This window comes from Natator depressus, chromosome 18, assembly GCF_965152275.1.
Source record: "Natator depressus isolate rNatDep1 chromosome 18, rNatDep2.hap1, whole genome shotgun sequence".
In the NCBI taxonomy this organism is placed as follows: domain Eukaryota; kingdom Metazoa; phylum Chordata; order Testudines; family Cheloniidae; genus Natator; species Natator depressus.
Genome location: NC_134251.1, coordinates 15,546,920 through 15,563,633, shown reverse-complemented (window position 1 = coordinate 15,563,633; position 16,714 = coordinate 15,546,920). Strand labels below are relative to the sequence as shown.

Sequence of the window (16,714 nt, the reverse complement as noted above, 5' to 3'; positions counted from 1 at the left end):
TTATGAAATGCATTTTGAATGCAAGGTCTTTTTAACTGCACTACAGCCCTACAATCAATTGCTCCAAAGACACGAAGGGAAATCATTACCTAAGTGCACATCACTTGCTTTATGGCTCTAAAGCTAGTATATATATTGCCACCTGCCACACTGTGGGTATGTTGCATGCCATAAAGAGAGAGTGCACCACAGGATACATCTTCCCATAACCGCTTTCCTGTGCAATGCAACAGCAAGATGCATAAAAGCATACATCCCCTCCCCTCCACATTTTATTTTCTTGTTCAGGCTGCTTTACGCAACCTTAGCGGTGATCTTCCATCACTTATAGCTGTTGTCTGTTGAGCAGAATTTTTCATGGAAGTTTACTTTCTTCCTGGCTTTGCAGCATTCCCTGTGGTCATTTGGGTTTTGCACAAATCGCAGTAGAGAACAACTCTTGCTTGTCTGTGATTTGTTGTGGACGGAGAACAAGGCATGGGCTGTAGAGATAGGGTGCCAAACATTTAGCCCTTGGGCCAGATCTGATGTATTGGCATGACCATGTGTTCCGCACTACAGTAGCCACAGAACAAAGCTATAGTTTTCAAAAGGGCTGGAAGCAATTAGGCACACAATTCCCACTGAAAGTCTATAGAAACCAGGTGTTCAGTTCCCACAGATAAGTATTTCTCAATGAACGGTCCATGGACCGGTGCTGGTCCCCGAGATCTCCCTGACACAGTTTAGGAAGGCAGCAAGCCGGTCCCTGGTATCAAAAAGACTGAGAAACAATGAGATAGATGCCTTTGAAAAGCCCAGCCCTAATTAATTTTCATGTACTCGCATTAACAATTCATCCAACACTTATAAGGCCAAATGCAAACAAACACCTCTTTGCCTATTCACAAATACAGGGCTCAATTCAGGCTGCAGGCAAGTCCCCCCTAAAGCAAATGCACATTAATGCAGTGAAAGCAGGTTTAGTGATGGCCTTTTACTAGATGCCCTCAGCTCCAAGCACAGCCAGTAGGCAAAACATACAGATTTATGTTATCAGTACAAAATTCAATAGCTTGTTGTAGGCACCCATGGCATAATATAGTACAAATATTCAAACAGCTCCCTTATTACAACTCCGGCATTCCCATCCAACAGTTAACCAGCAAAGCCAGGCAATACAAACTGAAAGTCTCCCCATCTCCCACCACAATCAAAGTTGTCCTCACTCTCTAAAAGCTGGAGAAAAGAGATGGGTTTTGCAGCATGTGCTTAAGGGCAACTTCAGTTCATGAAAACACAACGGACAGAGCGTTGGTTTATATGACAGTAAGGCCTGATCCAGCAACTCGCTCTCCACGGATGAGCCCTGGTTGTCAGAGTCTCAGTAGAGCCAATGGGGCTCCACTTTGGTGCAAGAGACCCAGCTTGACAGGATCAGATTGCAGGATTGGGGTCATAGTTATGATCACGTAATGCAGGGCCACCTTAAATTGGTGCAGGCTTTTTCGGTTCCTTTTACATGCCCAGCACACATATTGTGGGGTTCTGTATGGTCATGATGGCATTCAAGAGATCTGAAGGAGAAACTTCTTACAAGTGGGCAGCCTCTTCTACTGGAGATGGGCATTTCCCAGAGGAATTAACATAAACGTTTGCCATTAATTATTTACTGGCACTATTGCTTTCAACCATTCTCTACAATGAGCTGCCACATTTGAGAGATTAAAGACAAACCAAGACCATTAAGCACATGGCTTGACTTTGTATTATCAGGATCCCAAAACTGCAATCCCACTTCACAGTTCAGTTTGGTGCCAGCTATTTTCCTTGACGTAATGCAGAATTGAATGTTTAATGGATTTCTTTCCCCTGAAGATTTTTTCCCCACTAGTTGGAGAAAGATAAATACAAGTGTGAATATGAGGTAAAAACTGGCAGGCATGCCAGACCAAAAAAATAAATAAAAATTGCATTTCAATTGTGACAAGTTAGTTATGGCCTGATTATCCGAATTCCTTAGCATCTGGAATTCCCATTAAAGGCAATGGCAGACCTCCCATTGACTAATGGTAGAGGATCAAACCCCCAAAGGTATTATATTAATATACTATAAATTATAGGATAAATGCAGAGGGCCAGATGCTAATCACAGCCCCATGTGGTGTGCATCACTGCACATCGGTAACTGCACTTTAATGAAGTGCATCACTGAAACACTATTGCCATAGGTCAGGATGTACAACAACTGTGTTAACATGCCTTAGGGCATTACTAATACACCTGTTTTTTCTTGTATATTTATCCTAAAATAATCTAATTAACATCTCGACAGATCTGACATTTCTGAAATCAGAATTTAGAGCATGAAAAAAAATTGCAAAAAAAACAGCCCTGAGAATTTAACTGACTGGTAAGGCAATTGATGGAGTAGCTGAACTAGAAGGACATGAGAACAAACATGTAGATTTGCTAAGTTAAGATGAACAAGCCAAACATGCTCAAAACAAGTTATGGTAGGTGTCCTTTAGCAAAGTCTGCTTCCGCTTCTTCTGGTGTTTAAGAAAAAAACCCACCAAAATACAACTTAAGTGTTGAAAGTCTGCCCTGCTTTCCACTGCATTGAATGTAGCTCGCATGCTACATACAAGCAGGTGTGACAAGAGTGTTACTAGTATTTAAACTGGTCCTCAGTTTAAGACCACTCCAGAAAACTGGGCAGGTAGCAACCTTTAAATTCTTAAAGAACGTCACAACACATCATTCAAAGAATCCTCCTTCCCAAGCAACAGAGCTACTTCCTCCTCAGGTCTGGAGAAGCCTCTGTTGACCTAGTGCCCCGATTCCATGGGATAGGGAGCCAGATGGCCAGTGAAACCTCTATTCCAGTCTAAATTTGCTCTTGCAGATATTTATTAAACAAAAAGTAAAATCCTATATTAATATAATATTAAATCTGCAAATTTAGGCCCTGATCCAGCAAAGCACTTAAGCACCTGAGTAATCTCAATGAAGTCAAAGGGACTACTTATGTGTCTAAATTTAAACATGCTTAAATGCTTTTCTGGCTCAAAGCCTTAAGCACAAAAGTTACATAATGAACATTTTAAGGTTTGTATAGCAAGACTGATTGGCTCACATTGTGTCATCACACAATTTTGTCATTTTTTAACAACTTGCATAACCATTTTTCTTGCACTTTAGCCACATAGGATATTGTCATTTTAGAGTTCAGTTGATTTCTTAACTTACATAAAAAGGGGCTGAAACTATATACTGAAATAAGGCATGAGTGACAGCAGTGTGTTATAAGGGATGTCACACTGCAATCTTAACTTTAGCTTTGGCTGTCATTAAAGTGGTAACACAGGTTTGTCAGATCCCAAGCACAGAAGTAATTATAAATGATTAATGTACGCATTTCAGAAGCAAGTATCAGAAGGGTAGCCGTGTTTGCCGCTTTTACAGATCCAGACTAAGAGTCCTGTGGCACCTTATAGACTAACAGATGTATGGAGCATAAGCTTTCGTGGGGGAATACCCTGTATCCGACGAAGTGGGCATTCACCCGCGAAAGCTTATGCTCGAATATGTCTGTTAGTCTGTAAGGTGCCACAGGACTCTTTGCCGCTATTTCAGAAACACAGTCTTTATCTATCAAATCACTACTTCCCCAGGATTGTACATCAGCAAATGCAGTAATATACTTAATACAGGTGTCACACTGTGCTGAGTATCTGAGTCATCTCTTCTAATTAGGTCAGAGCTATTCATAGTTAGGTCAGAGCTATTCTTTTTATACCACACTAGAAATCAACCAATATGGCTAGTGATGCCTTAAATTTGCTAAACCTTTCCAAATGCTGTATACCAGGAATAACTGCATTGTTTTTATACGAAGATTAAAATAGTAAAGAGGAGACATTAAGTATTGGTACTCCAGGTAGCATGTATGAAAGTTTTTCCTTGACAGGAAAGAACAAACAGGTGACCACAGAGCTGCCAATGAAAACCGGTAACCTTTCACAACCAAAATATAAAATTTGAATATAGTTGGAAGGAATAACCGGTTCTAACTCAAATTCATTTTGGACCTGTAACTAATTCATTTGTAAAATGTCAAACACATAGGATTATTCTAATAAAGACAAGACTCTGTCAGTGCTAGTTTTCTGATCTGTTTCTTTCAATGCCAATTTAGCAGTAAGAGAGAAGATGGGTAAGAATATAGACACTTTTCCAGTAGGAGCAGAACTCAGCAAACAGGAGAGATGTTTTGAAAATGTGCTTTCAGTTGAACAAATTATTCTACTGACATCTGAAAATCACCTGCAGATATTAAAGTGAAGTGTCTTACGTTTTGCCAGAATTTTTAAAATCCACTGTCTATAGGATTTGTATATCAGATTAGACATGGAATGGTTTTTGAGAAGTTAGGGTAGGACCCAAGCCCATTTAAATCAATGGGAGTCGTTCTACTTACTTCATTGTACTGGGATCAAACCCTTTCATACCTGCTAACAATTAGAAATGAAGGTAAATATGTGCGGCATTTGCCCAAATACTAGTTTCTGTGTATTCTGTATATTATTTATTGTATAAATGTGTCCATATCATTGGACCTGATCTTGCAGAGCTAAGGCAGAAAAAGAGACAACCTAGGAAGAATGTTGATGTAAGCGCTGAGATATGTTTTGGACTTGTTTGCATTGTGTTTAATAAATGGAGCCTGCATGCTGATTTGGGATTCTGGGCATGATGGGAACATTACATAATTTATGGAAATGTTGCACATGCAAGGACTGCATGATTGGGCCAACTGCCTATACCTCTTCTACGCAACGTTATAGAAAAAAATTAAATATAACCAAAGTTCATATTGAAGTTGACTTTTTTCCATATTATACAAGATGTGACCATGACAGCAACAGTGATTTTAATAAAAGTTCTAGCACAGAGACATTTTTTGGCCAATAAAGGCATAAAACTAAGGAGATGGATAGCTTAACATGCAGTATACAAGATGCTTCTTATCACGAGTACTTTTAGTTTCTTACCATTCTTCTCTATACAAAGGCTGAAAGAACAGACAACTGTGACCTCCAACTGGCAATGCTGCATAGCTGAAAATGGGCGACTATACTGGGCACAAAACCTCAACTATTGTATTGTTTCTAAAGGCACGCTTTATAACCAGCAACTTCCAGCTTCAAGAAGGTCCAGTAAGTAAATTGAAACACTCCCACAGCTGACTAGATATTGGATAAAAACGGAGGGTGGTCTGTATTAGAAGATAAGAATTAACTAGCAAAGTAGCATACCAGGAATGAAATAGTTTTAAGATATTTCACAGAGGTATATGAAGGAACACTTGCAGGAATACTCTAGACAGCACATCCAAAATAACCATTTCTATACATGCTCTATTGACAGCTTATGTCAAGTATACAGCAACATTAAATTCTACTTCAGCTATGATTCTGGAGTTGATCGGAAATTCATAGAAGAGCAAAGCATGACCACCTTCCAATACCCCTAATGTTTTTCTTAATAATTTCTTTTTCCTGGCATTAAGGCTAACGCAGCTGTGGCATGAAATAGTTCCTCCAGTAGTTCAAAGGCCAAAATTAACTGATGTAAGTATATAAAATGTAATATCTGCCACAAATAGCACATTTTAATGCCGAACTTCTGCATTCTTTATATGGACAAGATTAGACAGCAGGGAAATTTGTTTTTCCTGGTAGCGGTTTCTTGCAACTCCAAGAAGAGTATTTAGTTTAGGTAAATAGGTAACTGACTTCTAGATGCAGGCCCTTACTGAAAGGGCAATATGTTTTTTAAAATAGCAAAACTATTTTTAATTGATTTGTTAAATTTTTAATATAAGACTCAGCTAGCTCACTTTTACACATTAAACAAGATCACGAATCATTCTGCATGCCATTTTAAAAATCACCCAAAGGAAAGCAAAATTTCTGTTTTTCTATTTGAATTTACATCAGAGTGACCATTTTAAGAGGAATTCAATAGGTGCACCAAAATCTTTCGGTCTTGTACTTGAAACACTATCGTGGTAATAGGATTTTATAAAGGACCTAATTTAAGGCATGCAACTTCTAACATGGATGACAGACAATTCTATATGTACAATTTGAAAACTATTAAAGAAATCATCCAGTGAATAACAAAAAAAAAAGTTAAAAATGCTTTTAATGTTCTGTCAAACAGCATAGTTTTACTATAGCCCTGCAAAGAACATAAGTGTAATATTAATATAATATTTCAAATAAACAGTGACTTGCAGTCCACATCAACTGCTATTTAGAAAACTGTTTAGGTCAACTGAGGTGAGCCATCTTCCTCTTGTCTTCCAGGGAAGAGTCCTATGGACATTTTCTGCAACACCATAATAGTAACAAGTATAAATGGCTGACTTTTTTTTTTTTTTAAATGAGGAACTCCCTTAGAAGTCAACTGAAATGCTATTTAAATAAAAGTTTGATTCCATATAATTAATTTAACACAGACATGAAAAATTACAAATGAATATATTTTGGGCCTGATCTTGCTTCTATTGAAATCAGTGGCAAAACTCCCACTAACTTCAATACGAGGATCTTTAAGGAAAGGCCAAAATACTTTGTACTTGTTAGGAGCAGAGGTTAGGCACTCTGGGTGAAATCCTGGCCCCCATGAAGACAATGGACTTTCCCATTAGCTTCAACAGGGCCAGGTTTTCACTTTGTTTTTCAAACAGCAGTACAGGACGTCTAATCACCTAAACCATGAAATCCTTATACTGCATTAAATTTCTCTGATGTCAACATCCCTTGTAAAAGAAATACAGAACTCAGTCATAAGGTCAGAAAAACGATTTTCAGCTCTTTTGTTTTAAAATATATTTGTCGTTTAACCCTATATTTTATATACGTGTGTGTGCGCGCGTGCACGCGTGCGCACATGCATGTGCTGTTCTGGATCTGGGATCTTAAATGCAATTTTTAAAATATAGGTTCATAATTAAATGCAAACAAAACATTTTAATGCAAAAGTTAGGGTTGAAATATCAAGCACTTGAGAGTCAAGCAATATAAAACATCGCCTGTGTAAAGTTACTTGATATTTAACCTTAACATTGCATTAACAGTAGGTTTTTTACATGTGACTTTCTAATTAAAGAAATACAACTCTTGAGTTATTTGGCTTGTGAAGCTGATAATGATCCTGGATTTATAATAATGACTTCTGGGTCACCAGTTCTCTTTGCTGATTAACTCAGCAGACTCTCTGCCCCAGTGACTAACAGAACCAACCTTAAAAGACTTTTTAAACTCACTGAACTGCAATTTATTTGGCTTGCAGATCTTGCACACTTTGCCAGTTCGACTGAGCATCCAACATGCAAAATAGCAGTCATTAAAAATTCAACTTTGGAATTTTTAAAGTGTCAATCAGATCTACGAAGTCAGACAGGTTTGAATTTCTTTTATCTTGAGGCACTTGAGAGTTTTTCAAGCATAAATATTCTGATCAGAACATATGGGAAAATGTTTTTTCTATATTCCAGAAACAGAAAAAAATGGATCAACTTACATAAGTCATACCTTCCAAAACAATTAATTTTTGAACTGAGAGGCAAAATATAGGTAATTCTAGACCAGAAGGACTTTGTTACTCAAATTTGTTGTTAGATTTCAAATAGAACTATATTTACCACAATAATTTATGGACTTAATTCTTCAAGGTGCTGGGCACTCTGGTCTTGATTTTAATTTAAGTATGTGAACAGTCCCAATGAAATCAAGAGGACTACTCATATGTTTAAGTAAGTACTTTGTAGGATGAAGCTCAATATTCTTGGAACTCAGGGGCATAGCAAGAACTCAGCATTCTACAAAAAAATTAACCATCAGTGTGTGTGCGCGCATTTGTATGTTTTCTTCCAGCCAGATGTCACATGGGATTTGACAATTAATTTTCCATTCTTCTGAACCTCAAATTCTCATCCTCACATGAAAGCTCCGAAAAGAGAACCTTTCAAAAAAAACAAAAACAGAACAAAACAACAAAGAAGCGACAATGCCCGTGACTTACATAAACATTGATATTTAGACAAATGGGTGATTAGTACATTCTTACCAGGTTAAGAGAGTCATGCAGCAGATTTTTGGATCTACAACTCAGACCCTATTTAAATTAGGAACTGTACATCAATAAATTAAAGCATTTCACAAATAATACTAGTGAAACTTAATACACTTTCTCAAATAATTATAAAATAAGATGATACTTAGCTATCTTAAACTTTTAACAATAATAGTACATTTACAATATTTATAAATAAATTATCACAATTACAAACACTGAACTATGTGTGTACAATACTAACTTAGCCCAAAGACCAAAGAGACATACAGACTTTAAAAGGATTACTGAAACCAATTTAATGTCTTGCAACCGGGTGAAGTCTTAAACTTTTTGTTCTGCAGGAATATAATCCACTAAAGGGCACATCTGCAGTAAGTGTCACTATGTCAAAGTACAAAAGACTGGATGCATCAGATTAAATAAGTTACTTTTTCGATGTCTTCATTAGCTAATTTTGTTTTTAGAAGGAAAGTTACAGAATGTATTGTTGAAATACTTAATGTAAATAAGGAGTTGTTTTCCTTTCCAAAAAGAGTTTTTTTCCACTTAATCCTCTCAAGAAATTGTTTAAAACTAGATAGAAGAAGTGCATTTTAATGACGAGAAAATAAATACACTTGATTCCTTTGGAATAAATTACTAAGTTGGGTCTGAAAAGCAAAAATGTTATGATGTCAGCACCAAATCTTATTATTTGAAGTTGAAGTCTCCCTCCACAGGTAAGAGAAAGGTGTACCGTCCAGTGAGAGAAAGAAAGAATAATAGTATGAAAGTGCACTGTGCAACAAACTGTAAGAAAGACTGAAGAGTGTGAACATGCCCTTTAGGCATCAACTTTAAAGCTGATGTGTCTTTACTAGAAAAGAGATCTGTTGCTGACAAAGGTTTTCAGAAGGGAGTCCCCCTGGACCAGTGTGGACAAAGGTGTAACCGTGTGCACAGATGGAACCATTTTCAACACCATTACAGGATATCAGGATTATTCAGTCACACAACTAAAAGTCTGCACAGAAAATGTGTTAGAATTATTTGAGAGTGTAATGCATTCTGTCACTGTGCTAAAAGTGGCCCATTTATACCTCAGTTACACACCAAACATGCCCAACAATCCTTGTCAGCAATGGATTCATTTGTAGTGTAGACAGGACTACAGAGAAGTGAAAAAATAAACCCCAGTCATTTACATACCATATTAGCAACTAAAATAGCCAATTCTTCAGATTTATTTTTTTTTTAACAGATCTATTGCTTTATTTTGAAAATCTAGTCCAGATAACTTGATAAAGTTTTGTACTTCCAATTTGAGACGTTATAGGTCCAATCCTGCTAACTCTTACTCACATAGGTTATCCTTACTGATGTAAGTAGTCCTATTGTTTGCATAATTAGATCATATACTTCTTAGTGGGATCATTTTTTGTAAAAATTAGGAAGTTAAGATTTCTTTGTACACAATGCACTTGGAGAATACAAGAGCAGTTTCTAATCCCAATAACCGAGTGCTAGGTTTGTAGCATAAATGTCTACTTCCAAATCAAGATAGTTGAGAACCTACCCTAATACTGCAATATGGCATGACACATACACTTTTCCAAATACAGACCTATTTAGTAGCTGCCAGATAATCCAGATTACATAGTACATCATAAACTATTTTAAAAAAATGATTGAAGATTTAAATTCAGGGATATTACCCAAGACCTATTATAATTAAATCAGAACTCTTTCCAAAGACTGGACACACCACCCTCCCCCTCATCGAGAGTATAAAGTAACCAGTGCAAATATCTCAACACTTCCCTTCATTTAGATGCCAGGCCAGTGGTTCTAGCCAGCCACCTGCTTCCACTGGCACTAGCAACTGATTTGCTCTCTCTTTATTACAGTCTTAAAAACTTGCCAATATGGTTGGCCAAAATGACACTTTTTCCCTGAAAAAATTAAACAGTAGACATTATTTTCACAATCTTGGGGATGGTGTGAAGGCATGACACGTTCTCAAACAAACAAACTTTGGAATCTGGGACACATCTTCCAACCTGCTCTGCATCCAAGTTATGTAAAAAAAAGTTCTCTTTTTCCCCCCTTTGCACTAAATTCCATCATATAACCTTTCCCTCACTTCCCCCTTTTTTCCTGTATTTTGTGTTTCAGTAGCTTTTATGAATTATGGTGCTATGTTGGTCCTGCACACAGTCTTGACGTATGAATCGTGCAAAATCTCAGAATAATTTTTAAGCCTTACATACAAGGGTGTCCCCATATGACACTGATCCAGCCCAGAGAGTTATCCTTTGACACTTTGCCCTTCCTTTTTCCAAAACTTTCAGGGGATGCCATCTTTCCTTTGGCAACACTGTGAAGGAGGCACTCCCCAGTCATACATGTAGGATAGCCTGAGCTTAACCTCCTCCTTGCAGAGCTTCCCTTCTTTGGCCAAAGTCTGATGCTTCTCTAACATGTCCTCAATGCTCTGCTTGTGAGTGACAATATACTTATTGTTGCAGCCCCGTGACTTGTACTCAGTGTCAAAACGTGGGTCATGCACCCTCTTCACATCAACAGGAGCCAGCCAAGCTCCCAGTGAGACATCTTCACTCTGCCACATGTTGAAATAGTCTTGGCTGAGTCGCAGGTAATGCACCAGGTCTGCAGACAGCACATAGCCACCACCCAGGGCGTAAGGCAGGTAGTAGTCGCATAGGAGCCAGGTGCTCTCTTTCCATTTGCCACCCGACTTCACTCGACCACGGCCAGAAAAGAAGCCCCAGTAGAGACGACGTGGCTCCTTGGCCCTCAGCTCTTCCACGAGTACGTCCAGGCGTACAAAGGTGTCATCATCAGCCTTGAGGACAAAGCGGAAGTCCAAGTGCAGATCAAGCCAGACATACATTGCCAGGACCTTGGTAGTCAGGTTCTCATAGGAATCACGAAGCTCAGGCAGCAACAGCAGGTCCCGGTGACGGCTCTGCTCCAACTCTAAGCTGTGAAGCTCCTCCCCAGCCAGGCTGCCTGTGCCAATCACGAAACGACACCAGATGTCGTCCTGAGGGGGCCGGCCAGCCATCGAGAGCCAGGTGCTGCGGATAATGCTGCGGCGCTCTGTATACTTGGGGCCGCTGGCGATGAGGACAGCCAGGAAAGCCGTCTCCTCAGGGGGCAGCGGGGCTGCCAGTAGGGGCGGCCCGGCTCCCACTCCACCGCGGGGCGGCTGCAGTGCCTGGTTGTGGGGCAGACCCCGACCTGGCAAGGGCCTGAGGCTCTCTGAGGTGCACTTGGCCAGGTAGAGCAGGACTACAGCGAAGAGCGCCAGGCCACCCAGGCCCAGCGCTGTCTTGTGGCGACACAGGAGCCGCAGCAGCTTCATCGTGGCAGGGAGAGACACCGACGCCTCCTCGGAGGCCGAGGCGAGAACCAGGCCCAAGGCTGCTATGGGCACCCCCTTCCTAGGGCAGCACCAGGCCAGGCCCAGCCCTCACACCTCCCTCCTCCCGAGCGGGCAGCGCAAACCTCGGCCCCCACAATGGCTCCTGCCCCTCAGCCACAGGCCCCACCCTCAGCACCTTGCGTGGCCCTGAGGATTAGGCAGGAATCGCAGCAGTCCTGCCCCCTTCCAGCTGAATGTCCTGGATGGAGACTGGTACGGGTAGCGGGCTGGGAGACTCTTCCTCTCCGAGCACAGTGAGGGCGCCACAAGTCCCCTCAGAGGCGGCTTCATGCCCTGGTCCCTCCACCTCTTTCTCTTCGCTCACGGAGCCGTGCCAGCAGCTCCCTCGCTGCCGAGTCAGCGTGAGCAGCACCCGCTGCGGGGCCGCCTGCCCCTGTGCCAGGGGGAGAGACTCGGACGGGGGAGAGGCTGGGGCTCGCACCTAGGGTGACCAGATGCAAGAATTAAAATATCGGGACACATGGGGGGGGCGGGGGGGGAAGATGGGCAGCAGGTGGACCCCCACACACACTCCCCCCCCCCAGACTGGAACCCCCAAGCCCTCCCTCTCCCCCCCCCCCGACTGGAACCCCGAGCCCGCCCCCCTCCTCCCCCAGGCTGAAACCCCTCTCTATTCCCCCCCATCTGGAACCCCGAGCCCCCCTCCCCCCACAGCTGGAACCCTGAGCCCCCCTCTCTCTCCCCCCCCCCGCGGCTGGAACCCCAAGGCCCCCCAGGCTGAAACCCCAAGCCCCCCTCTCCTCCCCCAGGCTGAAACCCCTCTCTATTCCCCCCCCCGGAACCTCGAGCCCCCCTCCCCCCACGGCTGGAACCCCAAGCCCCCCTCTTTCTCTCCCCTCTGCCCCGCGGCTGGAACCCCGAGCCCCCCCCCTCTCTCCCTCCGCCCCGCGGCTGGAACCCCGAGCCCCCCCCCCCTCCCTCCGCCCCGCGGCTGGAACCCCGAGCCGAGCCCAGCCCCCCCCCTCCCCCCGCCCCGCGGCTGGAACCCCGAGCCCCCCCCCCCGCCCCGCGGCTGGAACCCCAAGGCCCCCCAGCCTGAAACCCCAAGCCCCCCTCTCCTCCCCCAGGCTGAAACCCCTCTCTATTCCCCCCCCGGAACCTCGAGCCCCCCCCCGCGGCTGGAACCCCAAGCCCCCCTCTCTCTCTCTCTTCCCTTCCTTTCCCTTCCCGCCCCGCGGCTGGAACCCCGAGCCCCCCTCTCTCCCCCCCTCCCGGCTCGAACCCCGAGGCCCCCCTCTCCCCGCGCAGCCCCAGCACCACGGGTCGGGGGCGCACGGCCCCGGCTCCGGCCCCCGCTGCAAGGCCGGGGCTCCGGGCTGGGGTAAGGCGGGGTTGGGGCGCGGGAGGAAGCGCGGGCTCCGGGGCCGGGCGGCACTTACCTCGCGCAGCTCCCCCAGAAGCGGCGGGGGTCCCCCCCCTCTGGCTCCTAGGCGGAGGGAAGGCCAGGTGGCTCTGCGCGCCGCAGCGACTTCCGCCCGCAGGCCCCGCCCCCGCAGCTCCCATTGCCCGCAGTTCCCCACCAATGGGAGCTGCGGAGCCGGCGCGGGTGGCGGGGGCAGCGCAGGGAGATGTCCCCGCTTCTGGGGAGGGAGCCCCCTAGCACGCCAGTGTAAAAACTCCGAGACTCGGGTGCCCGGGGTTCTCTTGTGGGCAGGCGGTGGAGGGTGGGCAGCTGGGGGCTGACATGGGGCCTTTGGACACCGGTTACTCTGACCGCCAAGGCCCAGAGCCTCAAAGGTATTGAGGTGCCTAACTCCCCTTCCCATAGAAATCAATGGGAATTAGGCACCTTAGTACCCATGTGAAGTAATTTAGAAAGGATCAGCTGGGGCTTTCCAGTCAGGGGTTGCACTGGAATGCTTTCTGATGGAATAGCAGTTTATTTGGAGACTTCCATGTTGTACTTTGGAAACTAAACTTAAAAAAAAGAAAAATTAACCCCCTTGCTCGCAGGCTGGCAAAGATAACCTGCACATTGTGAACTAAGCATGACACAGCGATGTCTGCCTGAGTCGGCAGACACCCTTCTACAATCACTCTGAGAGGTGAGGTGACCAAGGCCTGGAGAAGGGGGCTAAGGTACTGATTTGATAGAAAAGTTGCCACCCTCTTGCAAAACAAAAATTGGCTTATATTATATTTGTGTGATCTATTGAGATTCCCCATCTATTTAAAATTAGCATTAGTAGTAAACAATTATTTGCATTATGATAGCCCCCAAGTCCCCACTTGGGATTGGGGTCCGATTGCACTGTACATATATAAGAGGCAATCAGGACTTACATCTGACAGAAACAGAGCAGACAAGAGGTAGAGGGTAGGGATATGGCAGAGAAGTAAATGAATATGAGGATGAAATGGAAGGGTTTTGTAAATTACACTTTGCTGTTGTATTTGTTGTTACTTTGGGGTAGAGGAAGGATGAGGAGCAGTAGGAACTGGGAAGTTAGGAAGAAGAAGGGGAGCTGGTCAATTCCATTTCTTAATATTTCTATTTTATATTATCATGTATGAATGCATCCGACAAAGTGAGCTGTAGCTCACGAAAGCTTATGCTCAAATAAATTTGTTAGGTCTCTAAGGTGCCACAAGTCCTCCTGGTGTTTCAGCTTGACCAGTGTCATCTGGTAGCTGCATAGAGGGTCCTCTGGCCCCAATCAAAGATGGTTGCCAACGGTATTCCGATAACATTTGCTTCTCTGCCCCAAACAAAGATGGCCACCCACAGCCACGCAAAGGAATAGCGACTATAGGGCTCTCTGCCCTAAACAAAGATGGCAGCCCACAGCCATGCAAAGGAATAGTGACTATAGGGCTCCCTGCCCTAAACAAAGATGGCCGCCCACAGCCACGCAAATGAATAGCTACTATAGGCCTCCCTGCCCTAAACAAAGATGGCCGCCCACTACGGGAGAGCCTTCCCTCCCCTAATCCAAGATGGTCGCTCACTCCGCGGGCCCTTTTTCAAAGGTGGCCTTGGCGGTGCCTGCTTTGAACTCGCTCTTTCGTGGCACTGCTCGGGTGTCCGTTCCTCTCAGGAGAGCGACGTCTCCGTGTGTGTAGCCCCCGGACCGCGGCCCCGCGCTGTGGCTCCTTCCATCCATCCACTCAGGCGGGTTGGGACGCCCCGGGGTCCTTGCCTTAGTGTTGAGTGGCGCTTCCGGCTTCCTGTCCCCCTCTCAGCCATCGTTGTCTGAGGGGGTTTCGGAGGAGGGTCGCGCCGGGGAGCGGAACCGAGGGGCCCGGGCCGGGGTGGGCATGAGGAGCCTGGCCGCTTCCCGCACAGGTACCGGCGTTGGCGTGGGCTGCCTGCCGCGGAGCCCCCCCGCGCTTGCGGCGGGTTGGGCGAAGGAGAGGGGCTGGGAGCTCTGAGGGGCTGGGGGGAGGAAGGGAGCTGAGTGTCTCTCTACCCACCTGGGGTGGGGGTGGGGGGCCTACGGGGCGGGGCGGGGCGGGGTGGGGGGGGGGCTGCGCTGGGACCTTGAGACAGAGGGTGGATCGAGACTTGGGGTCTGGAGATGGCCGTGTGGGTCAGGGGGGGCAACGCTGGGACCTGGAGGTGTCAGGGGCTCCTTCCCCCCCTCTCCCCCCCCCCCTTGTCGCTCGACGACCCTCGTCCGTTCCCTTCAGCTCCCTTTCCCCCGGTGTCTCTTCTGCCCCTAGTTGTGTGTTCGTGCACGTGGCGCTTACTCCTGGTGGGGGGGGGGGGATTCTGCGCCCCCAAAATGGCACATTCTGTGCACAGTATTTTAAAATCTGCCTCTTTTATTTGTCAGAATGACCCTATAGAATCATGCCGGATTCAATTGTTTTGGTAATTTATTTCAAAATACCTGTAACAGTACCGATGACAACATTCCCCTAGGAGCAGAGAGTTAAAGAAACCCCTGCGCCAGCCCAGTTCTTGTTGCTGTGGCCCCTCTCCTCCAGATCCCAGCTTGGGTGGGGGGGCAAACACCCACACCCCCTCCCCAGTGCTTCATTTGTAATGAAAGAGGTGCCGGGGCTCAAACAATTTTTTTTACTTTCATAACTGATGCAGCAAGCCCAGAGGTGCCGGGGCTATGAACTGTGGAGCCTAGAGATGCCAGGACTCAGCCCTGGCACAAATTAAACACAACCCAGCTGAGAGGTGCCCCCTCCCCCCAGAGCCCAGCTGCGTGCCCTGTCTCCACTGAGGGATACAGATGGAGAAACTGCCTGATGCTGGATCCGAGGCTTGAGTTTCCTGCACAAGGCTTCCTTCCTTCAGGGAATGCCTGGATCCCTCCAGCTCCCCCTTCCTCCAGCAATGTCGACTGTTTGCCAGCTGGGATCTGCTGGGTCCAGCAGCCCCTAGTGGTGGCCAGTGGCTATGCAGTGCCAATTCTGCAGGTGAAAAAGAAAATTCTGCACAGAGCACTGATTTTTGTGCAAATTCTGTACTGCACAGTGCTGCAGAATTCCCTCAGGAGTAAGTGACTGTATACAGTGTGTACAGTCTGTGCATGCTGACAGCTTTTCCTCAAGTTGTTGCTGTATAATTGAGCTATTGGGTGGGATGGGGCAGGTGAAGGTTCAATAACAGAGTTTGGTAGAAAGTGGGGTTAGCCTGCAAAACGGGAAACTCGAAATGGACTTGTTCAATTCAGCTTTGTAAAAATGGTCATGAAACTGTATCAGCCCTAACAGAATTTGCTTAAATTTACCATGATGATGGGACTCTGGTAGCTTGATTTTTATTTTTTTTTTTAATTGACTAAAAAAATAGAGTGCCCTCTAAACAGCTTTCCCTTAGTTAAAAACAAAATCATTAAACCTTCTCTCGCCCCCCCCACCCTATGTTTAGAAAGATCTTTTGGCTGGGCCTGAGAGTAACAATAATAAATGTTATTGGACTCTTGTTCCTCTCCTTGATGCATAGCTAGCTATTCGCTTTCAATTTCAGCTTCCTTGCAGTAATTAGTGTAAACACTCTTGCGGTGACTGGATAATGGCATCCACTGTCAACAAATAGTGACACTCACTACACACACAGTTATGTCAAATGCACAAACAAATTAGAGAAAATATTTTCTTTTTTCAATCTCTTTCAGTTGCAGTAATTTTAGGGATTATTGGTAACAATAGTAGATACAAAATTTTCAGATGGAAAAG

At 45.0% G+C, this 16,714-nt stretch overlaps 2 protein-coding genes across 2 annotated transcripts in view; one reads left to right on the top strand and one right to left on the bottom strand.

The window, feature by feature from the left end:
• Positions 1 to 5,856: 5,856 nt before the first annotated feature.
• On the bottom strand, positions 5,857 to 13,075 carry B3GALT6 (beta-1,3-galactosyltransferase 6). The gene is made up of 2 exons (XM_074975351.1): positions 12,958 to 13,075; positions 5,857 to 11,999 (listed from the first exon to the last, which is right to left on the bottom strand). The coding sequence occupies exon 2, from the start codon at positions 11,495 to 11,497 to the stop codon at positions 10,457 to 10,459; it is 1,041 nt and encodes a 346-aa protein (XP_074831452.1). The 5' UTR covers positions 11,498 to 11,999; positions 12,958 to 13,075; the 3' UTR covers positions 5,857 to 10,456.
• A 1,639-nt stretch (positions 13,076 to 14,714) lies between these two features.
• SDF4 (stromal cell derived factor 4) overlaps positions 14,715 to 16,714 on the top strand; it is a 33,312-nt gene continuing 31,312 nt past the window's right edge. The window contains exon 1 of the mRNA XM_074934014.1: positions 14,715 to 14,864. The gene's annotated coding sequence lies outside the window, so the exon portion shown is untranslated. The remainder of the gene's footprint in view (positions 14,865 to 16,714) is intronic.

Bases quoted from the DNA above. Each gene is read 5' to 3' on its own strand.
- B3GALT6 (XM_074975351.1), bottom strand. From the start codon at position 11,497: ATGAAGCTGCTGCGGCTCCTGTGTCGCCACAAGACAGCGCTGGGCCTG.